We start from the raw sequence: 25593 nt of genomic DNA on the forward strand, positions 1-25593 counted from the left end.
AAATAAAACAATGAGAAATCAAGGCCAACATTTTTAGATGGGTGTGTCTAAAATTAGGTCTCAAAGCCATAGTTAAGATGCTAAAGAAACACTCCCAAATCTAAATATAAATGACTACAATTTAAAATGTTTGCATGTTAGAAATATCTCAAGTTCATAGGTGACTTTGCAATTTAAACATAACAATGTTCATGCGCTGACAAGAACTCAAACTGACACCTAGGTGAATACATTTTAGCATAGTATATAGATATTTGGGTCCCTGTAGTCTGCGTTAGAACTAGAAACTTTAAACCTGTCACACCAATCTGCACTTCTCAGACTGCCGGATGAGTGCGAAACCCAGCTCAGATCCTCTCTTTTGAGCTGTCCACAACACTGATAGCTTTTACTATTTAATCCAGGAGAAGAAGTGCCTGTTCTATCCTTGGACTACTACAGAACTCCACAAGTCAAAGCAGCTGGTCAGCTTATTCCTAGTTTATCAATCCCTCACTGCCCAGTGAAAGCAACAAAGAATATTTTAACTTGGCTTTGGGTTCCACTCTAGCCAAAAGCAGACACCTCAGAAGAGCTTTCAGAACTGCTATTTGGTACCTCTTCTGTCACACTTATTCTCCCATTTTTAATGAAGAAAAGAGGTGGCCAAGTTTATTCACTGCATCCTGCTAAGCACTTTGGAAAGAAACAGAAGATAAAGTTACAGAGGTAAAAGTGGCTGCATTAAGATTTAAGCTTCATTTTGGTCTAGAATCACTCTATACTGCCCTTTTCTACTTTTTCTCCTATAACCACTCACAATTCATGTAGGCACACAGAAATAAATAAAGCACCCAGTACTTCTAGGAGATGACTGCGTAAAATACCACAGGAAGGTGTCAGACAGTTTGCCCGTTTATTTAAAGAGAAGTGTGGAGAAGGTCCACGTTTCTGAAATGTTGCCTTATCAAAACGTTACTCACACCCAGACGGTAAAGCAATGCTGAAATGTAATTGAAGTGTTTCATAGAGGAACCCAGTAACCTCACACAAGCCGATTTCAAATCACACGCTGACAGATCCACTGATAAACCTGATTTTTTTGAGTAAGAACAACTTGGCATAAGCCATACAAGACACTGCACGTCTCCGGTACAGAAAGGTACACTCTTGGCCCCATGCTGGTTCTGTGGGCATCAGAGCTGGGTGCTGGACCACAGAGAGATATGGCCTAGGAGATAGATGTGCGGAGACTGGGGCTTTGCGTCTTTCATTCAGCACGGCCCATTAACTTCATAGATCTTCATTTCCCGGCCACAGAACAGGAGTAATGCTCCAGCTGTGAGGTAATAGGAATCTGAATGAGGGTTTTTAATTGTGTGGAAGAAACCATACAGAAAGGAGCCTTTAACAGAGTCGTGACCAAAGCATGAAGAGCTAGACAGAGGTCTGAGTTAAAATGACAGCTGGATGTTTGGCCTGAGTCATAGGCAGGATGGGATGTTCTGCAGTGCCCAAGGGCAGAAGAATAGCAGAAAAGCTCAAGAGACTGAGCTCTCTCAAGGATAAGATTTTGCTGAAATAACTGTGGCATAAAAATACCATCTCTTCATTTGACTTACTAAAAATTTTGTATCTAAGCCCTGAATTAGTAAAGTCGTCCAGGCTCATCATGTGTTTGAACACCCCCACGTGCACTTGTTCACATCCAGATGCCCAGTCACATGTACTGACACAATCATATGAACTCAGAGTGGCGAGACTCGTTTGGACAGCATACCATTGCCGATCCTCTCTGCAAACCCAAAGAAGACCGGACAGATCTGCTGTAGGGTGTAAGTACTTTGACTAAAGGTATTTAGTTATTTGTGACTACAAAACCAATCATCCTCATAACAAGGATTGAGTCTAAAGCAACAGAACGCCGACAGAAGTGACAATGGTGAGGCATTCACAGAAAATCTTAAAAAGCATTTAAATCAGAAGGTCTCGCCATGCTAATGGACATGAGAAGAATGGAAGTCTCCTCTAAACACCCGGTCTTTTCCAACCTAAACAACTGATCAAACATTGCTGTGCTTAAAATTTTTGCTTTGAAATGAGAAATCATGGGATCTGAATTTGGGAAAGGAAACAAGAATATTTTTCATATAATCAAATGCTAAGCATTGGTAGATATCAAGTATTTCTAAGGAATTAAGTCATCCTTAAAAATATTTTTCCAACATACTATTAATGCAACAACAGATTTAATTTAATACCCAAAGTATGCATCATTCAAATGCAATATTAAATACTTCAAGATAATACGCTGTTCATATTCCTTGCTAAGTTAGAAAAGTAAGATACAGAGGCAAAGCAACTTAACCATGTCGTGCTGTAAGTCCATGCTGGAAGGGAAAAGAGGATGCAGATCCTTATTCCTGTTATTAGACAAAAGGCATATTTTTGGTGCCTAATACAGAAAAAGAACAACTGTATGCTAGGGCTAAGTTAAGATACTTTGGGCAGTAAGTGCCCTCTGATTTTTTGTTAGGCAAAGATATTAAGCATTCATCACTATGCATTTCAACAGCTTGTCCTTTGTAAAAACATTTTTTCTGTATAACAGTGTAATACATTTCTGTACAATATAACAACAACAAAAGAAGAAAGTCACAAATACACATTTAGTAGAGATACTATGCTTTTTCTGGTTTTCTCACCCCCTGTCATCTGTTAATGGCTTTTTCTTTTTAATACTATCAGATACAGTGTTTCTAAAACCAATGATACATAGTACTTTAAACATGTTTTTCCTCCAAAAAAAAGTCTTAAAATTTAAGATTTTCTACTATACTTTTCAGACAGCTAGCTGCAAAGCTAAGAGATAAGATTCTTCTTAAATCTCTCAGTTCTTCATTACCATACATAAACATTCTCACTCTATTCCATCCTTTTTCCTGTGTCTTTCTGTATTTATTTGTGTTACAGTTCTGCATATTTCACCATTTCCTCATGGAAGGAATAAAGCACACATGAATACTTCAAACGACAGCCTTGGAGTGTGTCATATAAAATGCTTTTCAAGTCACATTGTTCTCATTTACTTTGGATTCATGGTTGCTTTGCATGTGACACAGATTGATTTACAGGTCAAATGAAATGATAACTGTGAGACTGCATTGCCAAGTCAGGGTGGAATTACAGGAAGAAATAAAGCAACCTAATAGCAACAATGAACGTGCCCTTTATCAGCTCTTAGGTCTTGTTAGAAAAGGGGTCAGTTTTTGTAATATTTGAAGGGAAGGAATATAAACACATCATGAATAAAACTACTGCATTAACTTGTACTGAATAAAGCCATGTTTCTGTATAATGAGCTGGGATGACAGCTTGGCTTCTTATATATAGGAATTGCAAAGGAAAAAAAAAAAGCCACAGAAGATAGATATATAGATATATATATATATATATATGCGCGCAGGTTTAAAAAAGATTCTTGAAGACCAATCCCTTTTAATTCAAAGGTTTTCTAATGGTTATTGCACTCGAAGAGAGAAGAATAATCATCATTCATCATTACTACTACTATGTGGTTTGTTTTCATACCCCAAAACCATTGGAGGAGTTACACAGGCATAGGAGGTGGATTAGCATGGATAGAAGAGGATGATCTGTTTTGCGCTATGCCAGTCAGGTATCATTTAAAACTTGTCATAATTAGTACCAAGTTTCATTTACAAAGTTCCATTGTTCCATTCCAAAGTTCCTCTGTTGTTAACCCACAAATCATACCACAAGCTGCAGACCTTTCCAAGTAGGAAAGGAAGAAAGAAAAACCCTCTAAAAGACATTAAGTTTATTTTCTAGTTATTTCTCTGTTAAGAAAGAGCCTCGATACCACATTAAATGTGGCCATGATGACAGAGACAGCCTGTACCACTGAAAGCATGTAAACTAGTGGCTTATGTGGTCAGCCTAATCTACCTATCAAATTCTGAGTTTAAGATTTAACCAATGAAGTCTCACATGATATGAGTCACCTCATACGGTGGTTCCACTAGTGCATTCAATATAGTTACCTAAAACCTAGATCCTCTTTATTGTAACAAAGACAGTGAAGCAACAGGGTGTTTTCTGACGCTGTCAGGTTTCTGGAACTGGATTTTCCCTTCTTCCTCTCTCTTAAAACAAAACAAAACCCTAAACAAACCAAACTATTCTGAAAGCAAACATCTAAGAAGCATCTGTTTGAGATGGAAAATTATTGTGATTTAGTTGTACAAACATCTCTGGGTGTCTGAAGTCTTGGAACTTTGTAGTTACAAATCTAGATACACACTAATAGTAGATAACATGCCCATAAGGCACAGAGAAATTCTGACTGAACAGAACTCTAAAGGAAACAGCATAATACCCACTTATTGCTGTTATCTTCCTTAGAAGCACCATGAACTTCCTGGGGTTGACTCGGATTCAAGCATATTTAGATGGAGGAATTTGTACTGAGCCAAGCTGTCCCACCCTTCTTCTGAAGGCTGTTGTCCCCTGAAGCAAGTATGGCTGAACCACGCACAAAGAAGCTCCTAACTGCCAGTCCATACTAAGGTTTTATAAACATCTGCACTAGCAGCTGAAAGCTGACTGTAAATTATGGCAGTCCATGAGCTGTTCCACATGGAAGTTGCCCACTCTTGCTACAAAAACAGCACGCTTCTGATTGGGGGTAGAGCACATACTTCAAGGTAGCAACTGGTTTAGCTGTTTGTCTTCAATTCATTGCATGCAAATCAACACAGTCAGTGAGTCACAGCAATGACATGACTTACAAACAAGCTGGCAGAAAAACATACAACTTTATCAATTATAAAACTCCTCCTTTATTATGCCTTGAATACAGTGAATTGCATTCCGGGAAGCATAAACCAGGAAAGCAAATGACATACACCTGACAGATCAACATTGAAAAGTCATTAACAGAGCACTCAATCAGGTCGCCACAGCTGAACCATCTCCTTAAAATGCTTTCCAGACTAAGTAGCCCTCGGACTGATGGGAGCAGGTAGGGCAGGAGTTTCCAGGTAGGTAATAAGCAGGAAACAGGAACTATATTTTAAAGGAAAGAGCTGCTCTGAGTAGATAGCAGGACTGACCAACCTGCAAGACAAGGATGTATGGAGAGAGGCTGCAACAGCCCGAAAACACATAAAAGCAGTGAAGCTGGATGGGATGTAATGGCTAAATACTGTAACTCCTGGCTATTCTATAGGTTCTGTGGTCTCACAGATTCTCATGTCAACATTTGCTCCTTACTTTTCTGCTGCATTTTTCTTGAACAGGAGACTTAGAAACCCTTAGCTCACACCACCAGCAAAGAGAAGACTCTTGAATTCCTAACACCTACTTTAAGTTAGGGAGTGTGCTCAAGCAAGCCAGACAAACTTGCTATGCTTTGCCCACAGAAACAAGTGACCAGTCTAAACCAAAACCAACAGCTGAGTGATGAGATGAGCATTAGTGCCAGTTGCTGTGAATTTAGGATTACATGGATCCACTGATGATCAGTCTGTAGAGATGCTGTGAAACAGAATTGTTTTGAATAAGTAAAATCTGAACACTGAATGTTATACAGGGTAAAAAAAGGTTGTAAATGAGAGGTTTGACAGATTACAATCTAACACAATATACCAAAATATTCTGATGCTTATCCACGCTTACAAGTCTGACATGCATTACTATCTTATTTCACAGAGTCTCTGACATCATTTAATGTACCTGCATAAGTATATTTCCTTTTAAGGTTCTTTTAAAGGACCTTTATAGGAATTTCAGAATCTATGCTACAGTATTGTGGTATTTCTTAAACCCTCTGAGGAATAAATACGAGTCTCTTTTTGGCAATATAGAAACCTCATCCTTTCTATCTGGATTTACTGTTTTAACATTTCTGTTAGTACAAATTCACCCGTTTTATCATGACCATTATTTAACATTTCCATACCCCAAATAAGAATATAACTAAACCTATTAATTTACAATTAACATTTCATATCAAAGCACCTCAGCAGTTACACATGTACCCACACATATACTAATAAAATCACACAGAAGTGATGCATAGCACAAAGCACCATTTTAACTACAGTATTGCACAGTAGGCTGGTACTAACATGGAATGCAGGAGTCAGCTGGTGCAAGCATAAAACACTAAAAAGAGACATTTATGACAGAAAGAATTTTTAATTCTTTATGGAGAGAAAACAGATGGAGGGACAGAAAAGATAGTATCTCCCATATCAAAGTATATATGGTCATTCCCATCAGCTGGCACTCAGGAGATGCAAATGGCTGCTGAATAAACTCAGGTCAAGTATCTGAATTTTTCAGTCTAAATCCATTTTTATTAAATATTACATATATTAAACACCTGAGATGAATTCCTAACCCTCTGAAAGACAACAGTAAAACACCTACAAAATACTAATGAGCTGTCATTGCAGAGTTTCTCAGTAAAAAAAGCCAACTGTATTTCATAAATCAACTGGAAAAATATATGCCTCATTACTGGAGTTAGCTTAAACTGGATTTTCTAATATGGTTCTGAAAACGTATTTTAATCTTTCTAGGACAGGAAACATGTAAGAATTTAACAGAATGGCTTAGAAGACTAGCAGTGTTTGGTTACACAAACATAACCAGACTTTATAAGGTATTACTTGTTTGCATGTCTGATGTTTTCTCAGTCGTCAACTCTAAATCTTTCTTTACTGGCAACATAAAAAGCAAAGAGTCAAAATCATTATAAGCAAACTTCTTTTGGCAAAAACATTCATTCCAAGCTTTGTTTTCTGCACTAAGGTTATTTCTTGGACTTCCTACGCAAAACTGACATAAAGAATCCTCTTTCTAGTATCACAGCCATCTGTCCCATCTGTTACGGATAATAAGCACCAGCAAAGAAGTCTCAAACCAACTGCCAAAAATCATCTTGGACATACCACCAACTGACTGAAGCAATTACTAGTAAGATGCAGTAGAACAGAAGAGAGACAAAAGTTGTGACGCTGTATAACTACTAATTATATTAGAAATACATACATTAAAATTTGTATTAGCTATATTGAAAAATATCCTCTACTTATGTTTAAACTTTGGAGAGTTCAGGGCTTGAATTACTTGCAGTCCTGCAAAGTCTGCAAGTGGAGCAAGTCATCAGCACTTATCGTCTGTAACTTCTCTTGCCAGAAGTTGAGACAACAAAGAATACATCTTCCCTCTTTCTTCTTGAAGCTGGAAGTTTTAAGCACACTCTGAAAAGAAGCAGTGGGACCATTGCAAAGCTCTTCAGCATCTTTTGTCTAAAATTTCATCCTAGAAGTCAAGCACATGAATAGTTTTTAAAATACAATTCAAAATATATAAACTGCATGGGCTCACCATCACCCTTGACAAAATGGTAATGGAAAAAACAATATAAATGAACTTGATTAACTATCAATGTTCCTTACTTACACGTTCAATCGTGCTACAATGCTTTCTAACGTACTTTCTAACGTACATTAACAGGAACTTCTTCCTATACGTTTTACAAGCAATACAGTTTACCTGGGAAGGCTGAAAGACAGAGGTGGCTGTGGAACACTGGCCTCTGTCTCTACATGCCTGTAACAACTTTCTTACTACTACAGGATGGTTATATATCCGTTTCCTCTCCAAGCATCTCTTTTCAGTGATCAGCACTTATACAGTGAATTCTACCCATACTTGACAGGCCTCAGGTTCCATTCTCCATGGAGCAAGCACTCTTAACTAGCGGGTCTGACTGGATTCCACACACACTCCCACTCCCACTCCCACCTTGAATGACTGGGCAATGTTTGTAAATCAAAATATAAACTACAGCTATAGAGACAAGGATTTAAAAACCAGTCTCACTATATATCTGCCTTACCCATTTTCTTGATGAATACCTTGGCAAGCCTAAATTCTCTAGTGCAACTCTGCAGCTGCCTGCATGTCCACTTTTTCCCCTCAAACAGCTCTGTGACAAATGCTTCTGCCTTGTTTAACCCTGAGAAAGTACTTCCACCAAGCAATTTCTCTTGTCTGTATTTTTTCCTTTGCCAGTTTAAAAGCAGCAGGCTGGCTCTGTGAGAGGTTTAGTTTATTCAGCTGCCTCTCCCACCAGCTTGTAACAATAGTCCAGTGTTTGCTGAGGCTGTCTTTACTGTTAGTGGGGTCTTTTTCAAGTCAGTCTTGTTCATTTAACTGATAAATCATGCAGCCCGTGTAGAAATTTTTATTACAGCCATTACATCTGGTCCTAACCCTCTAATGTGTTTAGCTGTTTAACCATTAATAACTACAAATACTCAGCCTGCCTTGCTCCTTTCACCCAAATACTGATCTCTTCGAATCATTCTTTGTGTAACTTAGGTTATGCTGTGGACTAGCTCAGGTAAGAACTAAAATAATTACAGATGTTTTCAGCTTTGGACAAAGTCACTGCTGGAAATTAATACATCTTATATTAGGCCTATGAAATACTATCCTTCTACTGAAATATGTGAACTATATAGAAACCATGATCTGTTTCTGATGACTATTTACCTGAGCACTTTTTTGAAAGCCAGAATTGTCTTTTTGGTTTATACTCCATTTTTGAAGTAATAACCTGTTTGAAAGAAAAACAAAACCCAAATAATTACAGCAGCTTTTCACAGAGACATATAGTACCTTTGTATCTTTGTTTAGCCGTGTCCTTGAGTGACAGAAAATCTTTTCACTGAGGAGTTATAATGAATTTTAAAGCACTTCACAAGTACTTTTGCCTGCTATTACAACTGAAATGGTGATTTCTTGTTCTGGATTGGCAGTTAGGAAGTGTAACCATGAAGAAACACAAGGATCAATACAATTTAACTATTCACTCCAGTTCTAGGCAAGTATGAAAACTAGCTTTGAATGATACCAGAAGCAGCAGGGAGGTGTGCCAGCCGAGCCAATTCATTCTACTGAGATACAGATGGCATGGAGCAGGGCTATGCTGCTTCCAAGAAATGCTTAGATTGTTTGCAGTCCACTGGAATACCTTTGCCTGGCATCATATTGTACTGTTATCTGTTATATAACTGTTAACAGAAAAGGGAAAAAGAAACTTTTGTTGAGGGAGGACACTGAAGAGAAGATGAGAAAAAGAAAAAAAAAAAGGGGAGACAAACCTGAAGAGTTTTGCTGAACAGTCTTATTCTATGGAGAGAGAAGGAAGCTGCAAATCATAGTAAAGAAGGAAAGAGGGGAAGACACAGGACAAGCAGTGGACACAAGATTTAATAAGGTAAGCAAAAAGATTAAGAGTCAAATTATTTAGGAAATCAGAAAGACTGAGATTGAGAGATGCGATCTTTGTGAGGAGAATGATTTTTTTCAGATTCTTCAGTACATCAGGAAATGTAAGAAGAGTGAAGAGGAAGGCTTAGGGAATCTTACCAGAAAAAGGCTAGTAGAACTTTACAGGTCTTTAGAGGCAAAAAGAAAGGGAGATTGATGGTAACTTGAAAAGTAAATGGGTTGAGACAGGATTGTTTGAGAACAGAAGAAAAATCTCACATTACTCCATGCAGAGAACATAATTCTAGCAGAGAATGGATGACGATGCAGTTAAGAGAAGTCAGAATGAAGTAGGATAGGAGCCCATACAGATTTTGGAAAATAAATGTAATTTACATTTCTGAGTAAGAGGTCATATTAAAGGAAGAGGTGCTAAACAACACTGCATCACATTAACAAGAGTAAATTTTCTCTTTTAATAATATATATGAAGATAAATATATTGATTTGGCAGATGACAGAACTTAGCAAGGAGAGGAACAACTTAATGTAATTTCTCTTTGACATAAGAAATGGAGAGACAACTACTGACAGAAAACGGAAGTCCTGAAGTTTAACACACTGTCAGAATCTGCTCAGATCCTTTACCATGATGGTAGATAACTGTATAAGACTGTAAAACCGAATCCCTCTGAAGCAGACAGCTTGCTTGCACATCATTTTGCAAGCCTCAAAAAAATCACTAAAATTTACAGTACAAGGAAAGAAACAGCCATTCTTTTTTTAAATAGCAGACACTGAAAGTCAAGATATTCTTGTCTTCCCTCCATGAAATAAAAAAGAAATTATTGAAAGATTCTTGATAAATACTCACCTCAAAGATTTTGCCTGCTTTAAGAAACTTCTAGCTTTTGCTATTTCTTCAGTAAGTTTCTTTAAATCATCTCCTTCAAAGTAAGGGAAAACTGGATCCTGAAAACAGAATTAAAATATTCTACTTAAACTCACACCTATTCATTACATTCAGTTTCTACCAACTTGGTTAACTGAGTCTAAGCTGTAATCTCCCAACTCCTATCTACTTGCAGAGGTGGTCTTGGTCTTACAAGGAGAGAGATTAACTCTGGATTGCATATGGTTCTGTTCACTAACCTATTTTTTTGCTGTGGCAATCCCTGAGGTATCCTGCTGAAGCATTAACATGCTAAACACTGTATAAGCATTTTACAATTACTTAATGAAATACAAGATGATAAGGATAAGAAGGGACACTAAAAGCTAACGTTAGCTTAAACCCCACAGTGTCCAGATACAATGTTTTCTTTTGCTTCTCTTTCAAAAACTGTATTGCATTGTACGCTTCTTTCATGGGTTTGGTCACTTGACCAAGGCAACTAGCAAAGAGGGTAAGACAAATATTAAGGTTTCTTCTTTGGGTGTCAATGTGAAGTATCTTAGGAGTCTTGTACTAATTTTTCTCATGATTTTCCTTTTTATAAATGCAGTTTGACTACTGATGAAGAACTAAATTGAAATGAAACAAAACCAAACACAACAGAACCAATCTATTTAACATACGTCTTCATCGTCAAGCCCCTCTGTCAACATTCTGTGTGCTGCTAATTGTCCATCCACATCTCCAGAACTGCAATGGTAGCGCCCTCCTGTTTGATAAGCAAGCTTCTTCAGGAATTCATTAGCTCCTCTGTTAACAACAAAGTAGTAATTTACTTATGAAAATTATTTTTCTGAAAACAACAGCTATAGAAAAAGAATTTCTAAGTATGCCTCAAAAAATCAGAAACCAAAACAAATACTTCGGAGGACATGAGTATCATCTCTCACACTTCTGAGATCCTGCTTTGAAATCATTTGCCTTTCCTATTACCATATTTTCTGTTGTACGTTAACCTTCCTGATCCTTTTATTTCTTTTAATTTTTGATCTCTTTTTACAGCTCTATTCCATTGTTGTGGCAACATCCATCTCACAGTTCAGTGGGATGCAACCTAGGACCTAACAGAAATAACACTGCCTGTCAGTTTGTGCTACGAGGGGGTCAAAAATTCTTCTACAGGAATGACCTCAGTGCTGCAGACTAGCGATGCATATCACTTCTGTGTGTGTGTGAAGGCCACTCTCTCAAGGACATAAGCTGTGGGAGATGCAGGCCATGTGGCAATTACCTGTGTCAGAACAGTGCTCCTAGTTCCCACATGCATGAATATCTAACTCAGTCCTGGTGTTTGGTGAACGGAGCACATGGCCCTTCTTGATAACACAACTTCTTTGACAATAAACAAACTAAGTAATTTTAATTTAAAGAGTTTGTTGTTCTTGCAAAGGAACATATACCTGTCTGTACAGCTAAAAGAAATGGTGTGGATTTTAATATCTTGTTTCTTTCTCAGTCTTTCAGTTTCTTTCAAAATCAGACTGCAACTGGTGTCTGGTTTTCCATCAGTTAATAAATACAATGCCTCTATACCTTGGAAACTGAGAGCCTTCTGAAAAACAAAAAGTAAGCTTAAATAACTAGTACATTTATACAAAAAGTTACACTTACACTATTTCAATGATTTAAGATGGTTTTGTATTTACCACGTGATTAATCAAGCTAGTATTGTTTTTTCATTCTCACTAAGTATGAAAGAGACTGAAGATCTAAGTTTGAAAAAACCAAGTAGATAATTTGTAGCATAAGACAATATATTCATAGGCAGGGCATCACCAAAATCTGACTCACTGAAATAAGCAAATTAACTGGTTTTGCTGCTGACCAAAGACTTTTACATCATGTTTTGTGGGAGTTAAAAATGCTTAATGTCTGCAACTCAGGCTCATTAGGGTTTAGACTTTTTGTATTATAAAAACTTGCTACAGTAATTGACTCAGTGGACATTTTTGTAATACAGACATGCCTTACAGTTTTATTGGACTTAGTTCATGATGAATTCCATAAAATTTATAAGAAGATTCTGCAAGAGTGTCTGGAAGAAGAATCATTCATTTTAAGGCAACGTCTTTTTTCCTTATTCAAATTTTAAGTCTCATGAAATTGCAAGTACTTCCAGTGTCTGTTTTAGATTATTTTAACTAGTTAATTTTTATACTGAGGTTTTTTTATAAGAGAAAAGTTTTGTCACCTGTTACTGAAGTTTAAGAATTGTACTCAATACTCATGTGATTCCAACAAACACTGCTTCTTTAAAAAACCTGTTTGGCTCAGGGCAAATATACCACAGTCACAGTTGTACATAAGCAACATTTTAAGCAACTGGCTACTTTCTCCCTCCAGTATTCTTTGAACACAAATACTAATGCAACTATTGATATTTCACATTTTTATTAAACTCAGTATGAGCACTGAATTCTACTGTCTACGAGCCCTGAGGACAGAAACAGTGGATTGATTCCAGATCTGTTCAGTGTTCTGCACATAAAAATGTTGTACACTTTGACCAAATAATTTTCCATTATCGATCAACCGTAAGTGTTTTATCACCACAAGACATGATGTCTTCTGCAAAATGTGGTACACAATTTACTAACCCGTAAAGCCGTAAGGATGCATGTATTGCCATGAGCGTGGAACTTGGACACCCACTGCACAGCATCATGACATGTTTCATCAGTTGCCCCTACAAGACACTCCTTCCAACTCTCTGTATCTTTTGCGAATCTCAGCAGGTTAAACCTGAGGAGGAAGACGGACCACGTTTCACCCTAACCAATACTATCAGTCACTTGGGTTAAGCCAGTTTTGAAGTAAAAAACCCAAAAAACACAAACTCAAAACCAAACCCGACAGAAAAAAAACCCACCCCACAACAAAACCCAGGAGCCTAGTATTGGATTAAAATCTTCAGCTTTGAAAGAGTCAGAAACCACATCTCACTCCACATGAACAGAAATCTATGGGAATGATGAGCCCAAAAGTATAAACAGCATTAGACTATGGCAAATAAGGTTCAAACCTTAGAGAGCTCAGAATTAAAAGCTGGTTGAAAAGAAGAACAGGAAAAGCAGTTCATGTCACATCCATATCATGCACTAACATATAATAATTACTTGTGTTTCAGTACTGTATTATTGTAATAATTAAGTAATCTTATTATATAATATGAAGTAGTGCAGATTTCAGTCTTTATCAGTAGTTCATCACACCTGACTTCATTTTTTCTCAGCTGTTCCCAGATAAGAGAGGTAAGTTCTTTTGTGATATGTGGCAAATATGGCTCCATGGAACCAGATGCATCAATCAAAACACAGACATTTGCTTCTAAAATGGTACCAAACAATCTTCGGCTGCCTGGGATAGAACATTAAAATTAATTCAGTGTCATTACATAGGCTTAATTTTATTGAACATATTATTTTACTGAGCATACTGTAAAATCTTCAGTCTTTAGGGATTATTCTGGGCACATTTCTACACAATAAATTCTTATCTGTGTGGCAACTAGGTAATTCAAAGGTTAACAATAGAAAAGTCCTCTGCCATTTCAAATCTAGCACTATCAAGCATTAATTACTAGCCAATTGTAGTAACTTGCATTAAACAATTTGTAGCTCCTACTTTACAATCCAGCAAAATATTAAACTGTTTCCCTAAAAAGATCTTTATGAGCAACAGAGGGACCAAAATAATTTTCACCAGCAGTGATGCTGAACTTCTAAATAGGGCACATTCTTAGCAAAAGAAACAGAAAAGCTAATTTTGCTTCTGTATATTACTGCATATATTCTGTTGATAGAAAACTCTGCCAGGAAACTTGTATTCATGAACACAACATACAAAAAGGAAAAACTTGCATTACAACCCTAATTATTTAACAGCAAGCTAAATGTTTATCAGCTACACAGATGCTGAATTCTCTTGTATTCTTGCATTCATAGAAATATGTCTTACAATTTCACTGAAATGCAAAACGGATGACCTTTATTCATATTTGAGGTTCAGATTTATGTTTAGACTTATTATATTAGAAATAGTAAACAATAAGATTTTATGTTAAAGTTGTGCTTTATAGGAAAACAGATGCACACCAGTACCTGACAGGAGCCACTGTATTCTTTCTACATAGCGCTGCAACACTTTCTCCAGTTGTTCAGTGTAGATTTCCAGTTCTTTAGGTTGAACCTGCAGATGTTTCACAACCCCCTGGAAAAATTCAGTTTGTACAAGAGCATCTTACTTTAAAGAGATTTGAGCTCAGCTGCTATATATGCAATTTCTGCATTAGAAATAGGCAGATTAGGTTTTTCATCTTTACCTCTATGAAACAGTGCAAAAAAATTTTCTGCAACTCTGTTGCTACTAAATAACTTATTTATCCAAAATAGGAAAGTCTAGTTCTCATCTCAGCCAGTTGTGCTGGGCAACAAAATTACATAATTTGACCAGATAGGTGCACGTTCTGCATTATTTCTGACAGTTTTATAGATACAACAGATCAATAATATCCTGGGCTTAACTTTCTAGGCTTGTCTCCAGCCATCACACAAACCAAAACAATCAAGATCTAACCTTTTCCCAGTTTCAACTCACACATTATTTTTAAAAGCTTTACTTTAATTTAAAAATTATTTTTCACACTGTACGAGCAGAGGAGATGCTATACATTCTAAAGATCCCACGCAGTTTGCACTTCAAACATACTAAATATTTTTTGTGGTGAATAAGTGACCTTCTCTAGCTTTCTACCAGAAGTATGATTTAGAAAGACCAGGGAAGAGTGAAGGGAACATCACACTAGCAAGCCGCAAACGTTGATCAACATGTGTTGTCTTAGACAAATACAAAGCCTTTCAATGATGTAGGTATGTGACATATGCAGAAGCTTACATTGATTTTCACACTAGGGAAGATAGTACAGTATTTTGCCGATACTTTCTTGTGCAGAGACTCCACAGTTTTCTTTCGGTGAGTACAGCTTGGTCCAAACATCAGTCTGGGCAATTCCAGTTTAAGCTTTTTAATACTGTACTTGGTCAACCACTTTTAAGACAAACAGATGGAGCAACTGTTTGTTAGAACTGTTAGAACAGTTTAAATAATACATTGTACAGAATCACAATTAACATGTTCATATTAATTCATATGGATAATTCTAAAATGGCAATTTATTAGTAAGGAGCAAAATACCTCTTTGCTTGAACAGATTTCCTCTTTTTTTGGCAATGTAACAGAGGGAACAGACTTTCTTACGCACATTGTTTTTGGATACTTTCTGTATATTGTACCTAGTTAAGAAAATGAAAAAAGTAATATTGGGAGCCCTAAGTTTAAAACTTAAAAAAATACTTATTTTTAACAATTGTCACCTTCAAAAAATTCCAAACATATCTTCTAAATTCTAAAGTAATCACCTGAAGTATGACGACAGCATTATTGCTTAGAGCGTCTTTGGCAAAAAGATCCTGAATGACTTCAAAAAAACAGAACACCAAACCAAACCCAAACCAAACCCCCAAACCCAAATTATGAAACACCCCAAAAACCGAAACGGAACCACACACCCCCACCAACCCCCTGCCCCCCCCCCCCCCCCCCATTTGGTAAGTTAAACTTACTTGCACCCACTATTTAAAGCACACTGATTGTCAGTGACTTAACATCCTCAGTTTTATAATAAAACCACTGATAATAAAAAGGCTTTACCCATCACTTCCTGGTAACACATACCCACATTTCTTCCTTCATCAGTATAAAATACTGACACAGAATACTCTGGCTTCTTCCTTGGTTTATGTTTTCTTTTATTCTCAGTCTGAGGCAATTCTTTAATTGCTTGTGCTGAAAAAAAAAAAAAAAGTTGACTTACTTCAGCTTGATAAAATTCTTACTAGGAATCCTGTTCTTCAGTTTGTAATTTCCTATTGGACAATTACAAATACTTGATTTTCTTACATACTGGTTAAGAAAAATCGATATTATAGAACTACTTATGCTATTTTCATAGAAATGGAACCAAAAGCTTTACAAATTTATAAATTACAGTCAGGAAGAACGTCACAAGGCATAATTTGAAAACATTACAGATTTAGAATAAGCATAATATTTGTTGGAAAAGCCAATAAACTTTGTATGAAGCAGCTCATATGCAAATACAAATCCAGATTTTTAAGGGCTGCCACATATCACAATCTAATTTCAACAAATCAGTAGATTTCAAGACTCAAATGTAATGCAAAAACAAAAAAAAGTATTTGCAGATTTTAGCAAAGATGCAAAGTAAAAACACAGGAAAATTACAAAAATGGAGGAGAAACGACTGGACTTTAAGGGACCAACAGTGACTGGGATCAATTTAAGAGTTGTTTCATATATCAGGAGCAGTTGAAAGAGTCAGCACTTCAGATAACCAGACATTTACTGGATCATAAATAAGTCAATGGAACAGCATATTGATTACAATGGGATCTAACAGTACTGGCAGAAATATATATATTGAACTAGTAACATAATAAATCTCTGAATTGTTGAGCCTTTGAAAAAAAATGAAGTATGAACAGAAAACCAAGAGAAGTGAAGTTCTGATTACAGCTTCAGGCATGGGACAATGTGGAGCTCTACTTTCTACCACACACATTTGACATTTCCTGATATAGGATGAGTATTTAATCATATGACCTGGAAATAGTTATAAAGTGGTGTAGCATTCCTTCCTCTTGCAAGCTAGATACATTACAACTAAAACTCATACAGAAGTAACTTCAAAGCAACCACATTGTTTTCTATCAGTCTGATTAAAGATTAACATTACAAGTGTTTCTAAAACTTAAATTATATCTCTAATTTAATACTGTCTTTTAAGCGAAACAAAAGAAAAAAAAATGAAGACAAAAAGCCCCTGATCTACACAGACCTGGTGGAATTTCTGCTTTGGCACTAGTAGGACGCCATGCCGGCACTCTTACAGAAGCATTTCTCTCTCCACCATGGTTGTCTTTACTATGCTACAAGCACATATAATAAAACAGTATTATAAAGTGTTTCAGTTGGATCATAACTGCATTATTCAAAACTGGAACTTATACTTCATTATTCTCTAACTCTTGTTTTACTCTGTCTCTTCTGACAAATCAGAAGATTGCCATGACGACTTGTTAATTTGCCATTTCTTGCTAGGTTAAGTAATTCTAATTGCTCTGTTTTAATTATCTTGCCAATTTCACCTGCTGCCATAAAACTGAAGACTAACATCTACAGGCAGACAAGTTTAGACTGTTTTTGCCACTGGAATAAGTAGTCTATTAGGGTAATGGCACTGTTTTATACAATATACTATGTAGTATTTTCCTCAGAGTTGTATTGACTTTTGGAAACCCAGTGCCGAGAACAGTAGTTTTTCATTTAGGTTCGGCTCAGTCCTCTAGGGGCCAAGCAGTCTGCTAAACAACATGCACACCTGCTGAACCCTACTGTAAGATCAGACTTTTGCTGTGCCACAGAGCCTTCAAGTAATTGACATCTAATTTACCATAGAGCTCTACTATAAATGTCACCAAACATCTATAGACAAACCAGTGTCAGTTTTCTACAAGTTTAATCCCTGTAAAACTATGCTATGTAGTCATATCTCTGAGTGATTACTTTTTTCCTACATTTGTGAAGAGGTGTTGAGAATATGCTGGTTCTGATAAGATAGCATGGAAGACCTGTTTGAGCTTACCTACAAAGGTCTTTGCAACATGAATACACCTACACTTAAGAGTGCCATTCCCATTGCAAAGATGAGACCTGAAAATTCCAGGTCAGAAGTTAAATACCTCCTCTGCAATAGGAAGTCCTGTATCTAGTCATTTATATACCAAAGTGGTATGCCCTGGCACTGGACATTTATTACAGATTTGCACACCCACTTGAAACAGATGCATATCCAGTCAAAATTAAGAAGGAAAACATTAGCAAAGTCCCAAAGGACTCAGTAGTGTAACTCCATGGAAATGAGCACAGCAGACAGGAAACAAATCCTAAATCCTATTTCTTGTTTTATGCTGGCTCTCTGTGTGGCCAAATGCATGCTACTCGGCTGCAGCTGTCTCATCTGTAAATGAGTAGAATACCGTAAAATGCAGTACTTTCCAGAAGGACTTGTAAAACAGATGTAATTTGGTAAAGCACATTTCTGCTTTGCTTTTGCTTTCATTAAATGCTAAATTTTTAAGGTCAGAGGAGGGATTATTTAGGCAACTTTAGACACTACAGTGTGGTTCCGTTATAATTAGTTACTTAGCAGAAGTTAATAAGTTGTACATTTTGGTATATGTAGCATTTTGAATGCAAATTAAAATATAAATTCAGAGTACTATCACAGTCCTGTTTTAATTTCTCCAAATTTTCAGCCTGAGCACTTCTCTCACAAAGAGCAGCATCTGATAGTTGGGTAGGGTATTTAATTAAAACACAGAGCATATTAAAAATGGGACCATTTCAAACCATTCTAGCCAGACTCAGAGCTGTGGGTTTAGGAGATGGCAGCTTCTGTGGCCTTCTTTTCTCTTTCTTCGTAAGCACATTTGCGTCTCCTTCTGGTATAGATAGATTAACAGACTGATTTACTGAACGTTGCTTTAAGGATTCCACTAGGAATGCACACTGAAATGGAAGTTCATGTTGATTAGTAATTCATATCCATGAAATTTAAGTAAATGCCATTTCAAAGACAGGCATTCTGTATTTACTACTTGAATAATAAATAAAATTAATACCAAATTTATTAATCTGTTAATGCTTAAAACCTCTAACTGAATAGAAATCCCTTTGTACTGTGCTTGCTCAAACACATAGGAGGGAAATTCTTCCTGCTGTGAGCAAATGTTCTAAAAGAAAAAGCATCAGTATGCATATCATGACCAGAACAAATTGGAAGATGATGAACCAAGTATATGCAACTATTAAATGATAACAAAATATTTTAAAATTCCAATTAATAATCACCAACTCTTCTTTTTAAAAACACTTCTGTGACTCAGGCTTGCATGCAACAAGGTGCTCAGACCTCTGGACATATATTTCACTGCACATATCTTTCTAGTCACACTTTTTTAAGAAACAACAACAGTACTGCCAGGCTGGTTATACGGAATCAGGCACTTTATTAGGTGGTATCTTTGGAAAAAATTCATGTGCATGTAATATGGAGAGATACGGTCTAGTTCTACACCCTTAAGTATACTTCAGAAAACAATTGTTTTAGAATTGAACAAAAGTATTGTGCCAATGACAATCCCTCCCTCCACTGTGACTGATAGGAACACAACATTATATCTTTGTTATATAATATTTATAACTTTAAAATGTATTTATTTATATATGTACATAATTATAATGACAGTTAATTCTACTTGAGAAGAATTCGTCATAGGATTGGCAACAAAAAAGAGAATAATTTCAGTTGTAAACTCCTTGTATTTGATAAGGAACCATGGCTACTCCAACACCAATCACTGCAATCCTATTGTACAACTGCTTTCTAGTCCATACCTACTCTACGGTGACTATTCTCACATTCTAGAGCATTCCTACCCATCTTACAAGGATTTTCATTTTGTCCAATCTTCTGCATTGTCAGCTGAACAAACACAGTTGAATTATTTTCTGAAGAAAGACAGAACTTAAAAAGATACATATAATTCGTACCTTTTGAGAGTAGTTGTTTGCCTTTTCCATTTCAGACACAATAATAGTGACATCATCACTTTCAAAAATATCTGGTAATCAAATATATGCTAATCAGCCAGGGTTTTTAAAAGTACAAAATATATCTGCTTTAAGAGCATACAACAATTTGTAGAGCATGCCAAATATCAATGAAAAGAATAAAAAAGCCTTTGTTTCCTGTAAGCCAAGCAGTCTGCAACTAGCACAGTAGTAATTATATTTTAAAAGTGCATCTTTAAAATATCTAACAGAAAACAGTGAATTCAAATTAAAAAAAAAAAAATCAAATCACTGCATTAAGAATGCATCATAATACTTTGCAATAAAATTGAAAGCCTCCATCAAACTGGACCTCTGTTTACATCCCAGTGCTAGTATAGCATTACCACACCCTAAAAAAGTTAATTACTTGATTGGGGGGGGTGAGGGGTGGAGAAAAGCATTAATAAATATTATTTCATTAATGAAAAACAAGTATGTGCTGACTTTCCTTTTCACATACCTGCTTCTCCAAACCAATGAAATCTCCCATTGGCTGCCTGTACTATTTCTTTAAAAGCAATGGCAGTTTCAGTTTGGCTGGCATAGCGGGCTGGAATAATTCCATTGGAGTCAACATCCTCCATTAAACTGAACAGACAGACATGAAGCTGCAAATCAAAACCTCTGCAAACCTCAGCCACATAAGCACTGATTGTGTGCTGTAAGACAGAGAGAGAAAAAAAAAAAGAAAATAAAAACTCGGTAGTGACCCTCTACCTCAGATGAGCTTCAAACACTCCCAACCTGAGCAAGTCAGTACAGGAACATACCCCCATTAGCTGAATGCCTCTTCAATTCATGCATATACACAAAACCTGTCACTATTACCAGTGACAATAGCAACAGCAATACTGCAACCAAGTAGTGAGATTGGGTAGCTCTGAGAATCAAAGACACAGGTCATGGACTTCAAGTTAGCCATGCACTGAAAAAAAGAAGTAGGGATGGAACTATCCATTTGGCTTTTTGTATGCATCCTTTTTTCCTTGTTATCCACATGGACTTTTAATGATTCCTTAGGTTTGCCCAGAATTTTGATAACAACAGCCAGAGAGAGACACCCTACCGTACATGCATAGTTACTCCAGCTGGATTACCGTATGTTCAGAAGCTCTAGGCTGTTCACGTGGCTTAACCGCCACAGAGCAGATGCACCACGAACATGTATCCAAGCAATGGATTACTGTTCTTAGAAACAGGAACTGTGTCTACACAATGTGCTATGGAGTTCAACTGTAAAATCATTTGTGGGGTTGTTCTCATGAATTGTATGGAAATGACATGAAAAATGCAAGTTGGTTTGTTCAAACTCAGAAACTTGCAGTGAAATGATGGCCACAGCTGGAGAGAAAGAGTGGGGAAGGAATCCCAAAACCATCTCTTGAATTTTCTGATTCACACATCATTAATAATTTCTACCTTCAACACAGGAACAGCAATCACAGAAATGGAAATTTGAGATCCTGACAGCTGTGCTGTCTTAGATATGTAAAGGAGAAGTATTCTGCCAATAAGCTATGATGACTAGCCAAAAGGAAAAAAAAAAAAGGGAAAAGAAAAATAAAAGAGAATAATTAAATTGAGATTAACTCTGATAGGAACTTACAGAAGAGCTGGAAAACCTGTGATGATACTTACTGTTTCCTGATCAGGTATTCCAGTCGTCAGCAGGTAAAGTCCTTGTGATTTGTGTTTATCTTTGTCTTTGAAGTCTACTTCCACAGCTCTCCTAAGCGCACACATGAAATTTCTACTTCCTTTGCACTGCAGTCTCAACACCCACCTAAAAAAGGATGTTTACAGTTCAAAGAATGAAGCAACAAAACCTTTTGTTTCTGCTTAGAGCAATAAAGAGAACTAAGAATCTTAAATAACATTGCACTGGAGTCTAAAATTTTTGACAGAGAGCAAACCAGATTATATAATAATCCAAATTTTTGTTCTACCTTCTGTATTGCCACCATGGTTGAACTAGGTTTTAGGCAAGATTCAGAGCACAGAGATGAAAGAATTCTCTCGTAATTTTATGTGGAAAAATTGTAATATAGTAGAATTTACAGGAATAACAATGAACCATAGAGGTGTAACAAAACTGCTGAGGGTGCGACTCACAAACAGAAACTTGGAATTTGTTTCCAGTGTATGTGGGGAAAAACATAGTTTAGCTTTCACATCCCAGTTGAATTTGAAGCAGTTTTCAATTCTTTATGTAACCTGTGCATTTCTTACACAGACAATTCTATATCTGTCCACATTTATATTCTGTATACATGTGAAATACAAAGTCACTAAGACATATTAAACTTTACAATGTTTTTTTCACGACAAACCATCATTAACAATCAGTGTAGAACACAGTTCGTGGCAATCTATTTTTGCAATATGATAAACATCAATTTTCTAAATTGCTCACAATACCGTTCAAATCTGCTTCTCCATTTTATCTGTTTCACAGTACCTGTGATCACCTAATATGGACGTACGGAAAAGTTATTTATCCTACCTCCAAGCATTTTCTAAGTTTTCTGGTTGGGAAGGAACCAGTTCCTGCTGCCAAGGCACAACGTCACTCCCAAATCTTTCAGAGAAAAATAACAGCAATTAATTTTCAGATTATGCTTTAGAACAAGCTAAGAGTTAGAATAAATTCACTGAGAAAGAAAAATCTCATTTGAGATATTACAGATCTAGTTAGGCTGATTCAAACTATTTTCTATTTCAAACCATTTAGTTGTTCACATCTATCCATCACTCAGTGTTTTTCAAGGTAGTGAGCCAGACTTCATTCTTCTTTCCTGGACAGGATCTTAAACAAAAGCTGGTAAAAACTCAGCAGAAGGATCATAATGAACCCCCCCTAACCCTCAACACTGCCTGTACCTCTCCAGTGAGGTAAGGGCTCTCTTCTCCCACCAGGCTTAGAACTCCATGAGCTGCTGTCTCTTGCTTTTACCTGCCAGTCAGAAACCTGCCCAGCTGCTGTTCAGCACCTGTGCCATATGTTTCTGACTACCAGCGCTGAGTACAGAATTTAATACTATATTTAAAAAGTATTGCAGTTAACTGTAAAATTTGAAGCACATTCTCAGAGATGGCATCTTGAGTTCCAATAAAAGCTTCTGACTCGTGAATTAATACTGTTATGAACAATGCAGAAGGGTGACAATTTGTTACAGGCATGATGCAATGAGTTCCAGTAAGCCTCACCCAAACCAGTGATTTCTAATTACTAATCTGGTCGCCATACATCTGATTTGTGCACTTATCCAATAACAATAAATCAGTGCTACTCTTGCAATTACTTCAACACAAAATGTTAAATACAATTCAAAAAGTCTAAAATGTATCCATCAGTAACAACTGTCTCTCAGCATGCTTCTTTCATTGCAATGCGTTACAATTACTTTAAAAGAATCTTAAATAGTTGCTTACGCTATAATATTGAAGTAATCCTTATTTGACATTTGTTCCTCAAGCAAAAGTCGCAAAGAATGCTGGATATTGATGATGCACATGGAGTTTGTTGCTGATATATCAACAAGTATAACCACCCTATATAAGAAATGTTATTAATTTTTTTAAAAAAAGAATAAAAATCTTACGCGTTCTTATCTTCACTGTACTCTAACTTGCCAGGGCAAGTATCTTCTAGCTATGTACCAGAATGTATAAACACTGAATCTATATTTTTAAAAAGAAAAAGAATCTGCAAAACCTAAGGTGAGATTTTTTTAAAAAATAGTAAAAATAACAGAAAATTCTATCTTTCTTAAGCTCTGCAATAATCAGGGTACTGGCACATGTAGTGCCATAGCGGCTGCTGAGCCCTAAACAGCTCCTCTTTCTTCTCCGTACTCTAATATCCAAAACACGCCTGGAATGTGTGAATGTCCAAGGAGAACTGTTGGATAGTTCATTGTCCTTTCCCCAGCCATCATTCCAGCAAGACATGTAGTATTACTCCAAAGATAAATCTTAAGTTTTCTCCCAGCAAGTCAGTGACAGACTGGTTGCTCAGTTACGAACTGACTGACGTTATCTAGCACGTTACCTGCTTTGAGAAAAAGTATTAATGATGGCCTTCTTCAGTATGGTCAGTATTAAGCCTTGCTTAAGAGACAATACAGGATGGTTACAGATAATAGACAGGGAATATCTTGGGAGCAGTGGTCATGAAAAGAATCGCAGATGTGATGGACAGTCAGTGGGACGTGAGTTCCCAACACAATACAGTGGCCAGATGGGCTAATTAAATCCATGATCAATGAGCAAGAAGGTCTCTAGTAACAGTGGCCTCAGCTATCTTCCTTTGGTCTGAAACTTCATATTCAAGGTTTAGAAATGGGACAAAAAGAGCAACTGTGCAACTGAGGTTGGATACGGTCTCAGACACAATGTAAACAAACATAATCCTCAAACACATAATTAGATGTGTCAGACCTCAAACTTCATGCAGGGTAAAAAAAAACCACCTTAGGTTTTTGAGTGTGTCTACAGTGACATTTGTCATCTGGCACTAGAATGCAATTCAACAAGTAGTGGAGGCAGAAGGTAGGTGATAGGTCAAATCTCATCTTCTGACAAGAACCCACGAGAGGCTGTGCAGAAAAACCCTAGGCATAAATACTAATAGGATGGGCTTGGAAAGCTGCCTGTAAACACTACCTTTGGCCAGAAACATCAGGTTCTGTTTATGTGCAATTTAAAACAGAACATTCCCTAAAGGCTTTCTTGCTAGATAACTCAAATTTAAAAGCCTGTCTCCTGGAAATTGCAGTTTTGTGTTGACCAATGATCCACTGGATTCATTAAATTCACCGGATCATTAAAAAGGCTGAATATCAGTATCTGTTTTACAAAAGTGGATTGCTTACACTGGTCATATCTGCAATTGTTTCATCTACATCTGACTGTTTTCTGTCCTGTATCCCTTGGTGCTGACTTACACACGAAGCAAAGGCTGTCAAACCAGAATCATCACCAATACACAAAAAAAAGGGCTACTGAAGTACAATACCTCCTTTCGATAACATTTCCCCATATTCTTCTGCTAGCAACAGAGAGCCAGTCAATTCTTTTCTCATAGATTCTTACCATTTTAGCAAGGAGTTTCTATGGATAAAAATTCGAAAATCTAAGTTAAAAACTTCAAGTAAGTCTTTTACTGCCAAATGTTTAATGCAGAAGTAAAGTGACAGCACAGTAATGAAAAATATAATGATTTTCATTCATTTTGAGCTGCAGTATTTCATTCTTGGTAAAGATAAAAGAATACAGTCCATGGGAAAAACATACAATAATAAAAATGCAACAAAGGGTCTAAAGGTATAAACTTTCCTCTTCACTTTTCTCCTTGCTAGCATGTCCCAAAATAGTGATCAAGCATATTAAAAAAAGAAGGAAAAAAGCTTCAACAATACAGTTTTTGCAAGCTTACCATTTCTTCAGTAGCATTTTTTTGGTATTGTTCATAACAAAACATATAAAATAAACATGATATTTTCAAACACTTCTCATTCTTTACTGCATTATCAATTTGAAGACCTTAAGGTGATGTCTGAATTCTACAGAACATGAGCACCTGAAGAGCG

At 36.5% G+C, this 25593-nt stretch overlaps 1 protein-coding gene across 1 annotated transcript in view; it reads right to left on the bottom strand.

Annotated features, from left to right (window-relative positions):
- Positions 1-6283: 6283 nt before the first annotated feature.
- Positions 6284-25593, bottom strand: part of VWA3A (von Willebrand factor A domain containing 3A) — a 32162-nt gene continuing 12852 nt past the window's right edge. Inside the window, exons 14-32 of the mRNA XM_037382461.1 lie at positions 25020-25114; positions 23435-23554; positions 22506-22580; positions 21641-21785; positions 20463-20661; positions 19940-20010; positions 18737-18895; positions 17163-17253; positions 15980-16090; positions 15440-15537; positions 15140-15292; positions 14347-14455; positions 13459-13603; positions 12844-12988; positions 11647-11798; positions 10870-10996; positions 10166-10263; positions 8572-8635; positions 6284-7332 (exon numbers count right to left, since the gene is read on the bottom strand). Coding sequence (XP_037238358.1) covers positions 7306-7332; positions 8572-8635; positions 10166-10263; positions 10870-10996; positions 11647-11798; positions 12844-12988; positions 13459-13603; positions 14347-14455; positions 15140-15292; positions 15440-15537; positions 15980-16090; positions 17163-17253; positions 18737-18895; positions 19940-20010; positions 20463-20661; positions 21641-21785; positions 22506-22580; positions 23435-23554; positions 25020-25114 — 2184 coding nt within the window. The 3' untranslated portion in view covers positions 6284-7305. The remainder of the gene's footprint in view (positions 7333-8571; positions 8636-10165; positions 10264-10869; positions 10997-11646; positions 11799-12843; positions 12989-13458; positions 13604-14346; positions 14456-15139; positions 15293-15439; positions 15538-15979; positions 16091-17162; positions 17254-18736; positions 18896-19939; positions 20011-20462; positions 20662-21640; positions 21786-22505; positions 22581-23434; positions 23555-25019; positions 25115-25593) is intronic.

Source organism: Falco rusticolus, chromosome 4 (genome assembly GCF_015220075.1).
Source record: "Falco rusticolus isolate bFalRus1 chromosome 4, bFalRus1.pri, whole genome shotgun sequence".
NCBI classification, from domain to species: Eukaryota; Metazoa; Chordata; class Aves; order Falconiformes; family Falconidae; genus Falco; species Falco rusticolus.